The following is a 4280-nucleotide window of genomic DNA, read 5'->3' as shown; positions in this document are numbered from 1 at the left end:
TCTCCCAACCGTCCCAGAGCAACTTCTCCCAACCGTCCCAGAGCAACTTCTCCCAACCGTCCCAGAGCAACTTCTCCCAACCGTCCCAGAGCAACTTCTCCCAACCGTCCCAGAGCAGTTTGGTGATGAACGATGCCTTTTCCAGCATGATGGAGCACCTCGCCATAAAGCAAAGCTGATATCTAGCTGGTTCAGGGAACAAAACAGAGAGATGTTGGCTCCAAGGCCTGGAAACTCCCCTCATCTTCATCCCATTGGAAACTTGTGGTCAATCATCAGGAGACGGCGGACAAACGGAAACCTTCTGACCAAATGAAAGCATTGATTGAGCAGAATGGACGCTATCAGTCAGGATTCGGCCCAGAAGCTGATGGAGAGCAGCCAGGGAGAAATGTCCTGAAGAAGAGGAGTCAACACTGCAAATACTGACCTGCTGCATTAACTCATTCTGACATTAAAAGCTTTGGTTACTCAGAATATGATGCAATCGTATTTCTGGATGTGATGCAACACCTGACATGAACACCAGAGGGCAGCAGATCAGGTGGAAATATAATATTTCTGTCGTTCTCAGTACGTTTGGCCATGACTGTATTTTAGTTGGACTACGCAGGTATTAAGCAGCAACATCATGGGTCAACAGACGGGTCCAAAAATAACGAATGAAAGTAACTAAATAGAAAACTTTACCTATGATAGTTCAGGAGGACAGGAAATGGATAAAGTAGTGATTCTCTTTCAGCCTCACGGAAACCAAAGAAAGAAAAACTGATAAACTTCCCAGATCTGTTAGAATCACCTCTCTGCCTCGGTCACCATAGAAACCGTCCCACAGAGTTTACTGCTGCTAGATCTAAGGAAAAGATCATTCTCTATCTGGTCTAGTTCTAGATGCTTTAAGTGGGGCTTTGCTTTATAGATTTTCATTTTTTACAATAACTTTTCCTAATCTGTTCCAGTCAAATGTTGGAAATAGTTTTAATGTGAGACTGAAGTAAATTAGATCCCCCCCCCCGCCTAGTCAGAGCCTCTCTGTACGCAGTCAGTGTGACGTGGAAGAAAATCGATCAGAGATTACAAGGTCGTATTTAACCGGTGTTCATGTGGCTCAGCTGCACTGACTGCAGGTTTATGGCCTGATTTGAGCGTTTCAATCTTCTTACTGAAAAACATGAATGGGAACCAGTGAGACCATCAAAGGTTGGGCATACGCTGTACGATATTTTCAGTCATCGCACGCAGGTACAGCTCAGACTGTATGAAAGTTCTCACACTGTGCGACCCGACGCTCTGATGCGATCTACCTGCTCACGCTGTACGTCTAAAAACCAAGTGGGACTCAGCTCCGCAGTGAGATGGCGCTACTGGGACTCGTCTATCTAGAAGCCAAACCAGTAGCAGAGGAACATGAAGCTCACTAGAGTGAAACGCGCTGCCTTGGATATTTGGGCAATTTAGAGCTGAAAGCCCTAAAAAGAAAAGGAGACGACGTATTTGGACAAAGACATGGCTGAGCTAACGTGGCTACTACGGTCTGTCAGTTTGACAGGAAGAACTCCATTTCACTCATTGCCCCCCCACCATGCTGCTGGGTTTACATCTGAGAGGAAGAAGAAGAAGAATCCTTGTTGCCCACTGAGTGATTTGGGCACGACCACCTTATGACGGCCGACTGAATTTCAGACATGTTTGATTTTCTCCCGACCTTAACATTCCTGAAGGGGGGGGGGGACGTTAGAGGCTGATCGCCCCTCGTTACGCCCTGTATACTTCACAATGTGCAATCAGGCTGAAAGTCGGCCTGGTCAAAAAGTTCTCGCACGACTGGAGAATCGGCCGGAAAAGGGCTAAAAATTGCACAGTTTAAGCCCGGCTTAAGTCTCTGGGTTTCAGCATTCTAGGCTGTGACAGCAGATTAATACGATCGATTCCCGTCGTGAGTATCGGCCGATCAAAGTGAAGGAAGTCGATGGGTCGGCTGATCAAGCTGCATTAAAGCTGAGTGTTTGTTCTCTGCAGAGGACGCTGTAGCAGAGCTGCTGGACGAGGCCACCCTGGAGCTGGTGTGGAAGAACAACGAGCGTCTGAAGGAGTACGTGTTGGTCAGCTCCAAGGAGCTGGAGTACGAGGACGACCCCAGCTCCCTGAGTGAGACGGCCAGAGCCGGACACTTCACCCTGGAGCAGTGCCTCAATCTCTTTACCAAGCCAGAGGTGCTGGCGCCGGAGGAGGCCTGGTAGGAACTCCTGCAGACTTCAGGTGGAGGCGGAGTGTCGACCCGCGGCTCACCTCTCTCCGTCTGCTTCCAGGTACTGCCCCAAGTGCCAGCAGCACCGAGAAGCTTCCAAGCAGCTTCTGCTGTGGCGTCTGCCCAACGTCCTGATCATTCAGCTCAAACGCTTCTCCTTCAGGAGCTTCATCTGGAGAGACAAGATCAACGACATGGTGGACTTCCCCATCAGGTAGCCTGGCTGCAGACCGAGCGGCGCCGTTTGTTTTTCTGAGAGCAGACCACTGATTCTTTGACGTTTTAGGAATTTGGATCTGAGTAAGTTCTGCATCGGTCAGAAGGACGAGATGCAGCAGCCCCCCATCTACGACCTGTACGCCGTCATCAACCACTACGGCGGGATGATCGGGGGGCACTACACGGCGTACGCTCGTCTGCCCAGCGACAAGAACAGCCAGCGCAGCGACGTGGGTAAGCCTCCCGTTAGGGAACCACGGATCCAGCCCTCCTTTGGTTCTGAGGAGCTGAGTCGGATCAGAACCTTTCTAACATCATTCTTCTCTTCCTCTCTCTCATTGGCTGAAGGCTGGCGTTTGTTTGACGACAGCACCGTGACCACGGTGGAGGAGAGTCAGGTGGTGACCCGTTACGCCTACGTCCTGTTCTACCGCCGCAGGAACTCCCCCGTGGAGAGGCCGCCCCGCTTCCCCTCCCCCGTGGGGGCGGAGTCAGCCGGCTCTGCAGGAGCCGCCGGCGACCAGGTGAGGAGTGAAACCGTAAACCCTTTAACCCAACCCGCCCAAAGCAGCCCAGGTTTTAAACCTGCGGCAGTCGCTTTGCTCCAAGGTTCAGGGTAATCATTCTATCTAAGTTCTGTAGAACCTGGCTGACCCGTGTTCTGTCTGACTCCTCTAATGGGTCAGTAGGAACCGGAACATCCAGCTCGGTCCAAAGCTCCCATTAGTGCTTCTGATGGACCGTAGAGTCCAGCTGATGATGGCGCCGCAGGGTTATCCGTCTGATGCTGGAGCAGCCTCCAGCATGATTCTGCCTCCACCGTGCATGTCTTGTCCAAACCATTAATTTCCCCCAGAAATGGTTCTCTGATCCCCACTCTACCTTGAAGGTCTCTCTGGTCACCTGAGCTATGGGTCTGTGCAGCTGCCCCAGGGTCGCCTGTCATGGCCGCCCCTGTCATGGTGTTTTATTGAAGCTTTTCTCTCCACTTCTGTTTTTCACTTCTCCAGAACTTTTAACTCCCATCATGGATCTAATCAGTAACTGAAACTCGTGCTGAACTTTAATTCCAGGTTTTGGGGATGAAGGAAGGATCACAGATGCTTAACACTAATTAATGTAAACCAATCACTGACCTACAGTTAACTGTTGATTAATGTGATCAATGTTATTACATACAAACATATATTACAGAATTGGGTCCATCAGATTACCGTATTTTCTGGAATATAAGCCACTACTTTTTTCCCATACTTTGAACCTTGCTGCTTATCAGAAGGTGCAGCTTTTCTCTGCCAGAGGGGGGAGTCAAAGTTGGACATGAAAGAATGAGGGGCCAAAGAAGATGCTAGCAGCAGGAACGACCGAGAACTAATGTCCCAAATTCACACATTTTTACATTTATTTACTGCATTAAAGCTGCTGAACCCATGAAGAGACGTCGCTCAACTCCTGCAGAGCTGAAATAAAAAGAAGCTCCATCTTTCATTAGAAGCTTACTGCTGCAAGCTAACAAGCTAACAGGAGCTAGCATTCTTCTCCTTCCCTACTCCCAAGGGCTATATGTACAGCTCCCCCTACAGGTTTGGTGGGAGAAGGTTCAGTAGATATTGAAGTTGTGGTGAGATGCGCTATATAGTCCAGAAAATATGGTAATGAATAAAAACCACTGAGGATATTTCACTGCTGTAATGCCACCGCTGTCCACCAGAGGGCAAATGTTCAGTCTTAAAGGAATAGTACACCCAAAACATGATTAGCCTTCATTTTCTACTCTCCCCCATGCTGAACAACACTCTGGAGTACTTTTTTG

At 49.3% G+C, this 4280-nt stretch overlaps 1 protein-coding gene across 1 annotated transcript in view; it reads left to right on the top strand.

Annotated features, from left to right (window-relative positions):
* The window catches only part of usp19 (ubiquitin specific peptidase 19), a 23275-nt gene that overhangs the window by 15747 nt on the left and 3248 nt on the right, over positions 1-4280 (top strand). Inside the window, exons 19-22 of the mRNA XM_015404363.1 lie at positions 2020-2236; positions 2310-2462; positions 2535-2701; positions 2816-2991. Coding sequence (XP_015259849.1) covers positions 2020-2236; positions 2310-2462; positions 2535-2701; positions 2816-2991 — 713 coding nt within the window. The remainder of the gene's footprint in view (positions 1-2019; positions 2237-2309; positions 2463-2534; positions 2702-2815; positions 2992-4280) is intronic.

The sequence above is a fragment of the Cyprinodon variegatus genome, unplaced genomic scaffold (genome assembly GCF_000732505.1).
Source record: "Cyprinodon variegatus isolate N-32 unplaced genomic scaffold, C_variegatus-1.0 Scaffold1709, whole genome shotgun sequence".
In the NCBI taxonomy this organism is placed as follows: Eukaryota; Metazoa; Chordata; class Actinopteri; order Cyprinodontiformes; family Cyprinodontidae; genus Cyprinodon; species Cyprinodon variegatus.
Note: the sequence above shows the minus strand (reverse complement) of the source record. Positions and strands in the feature narration are given on the sequence as shown.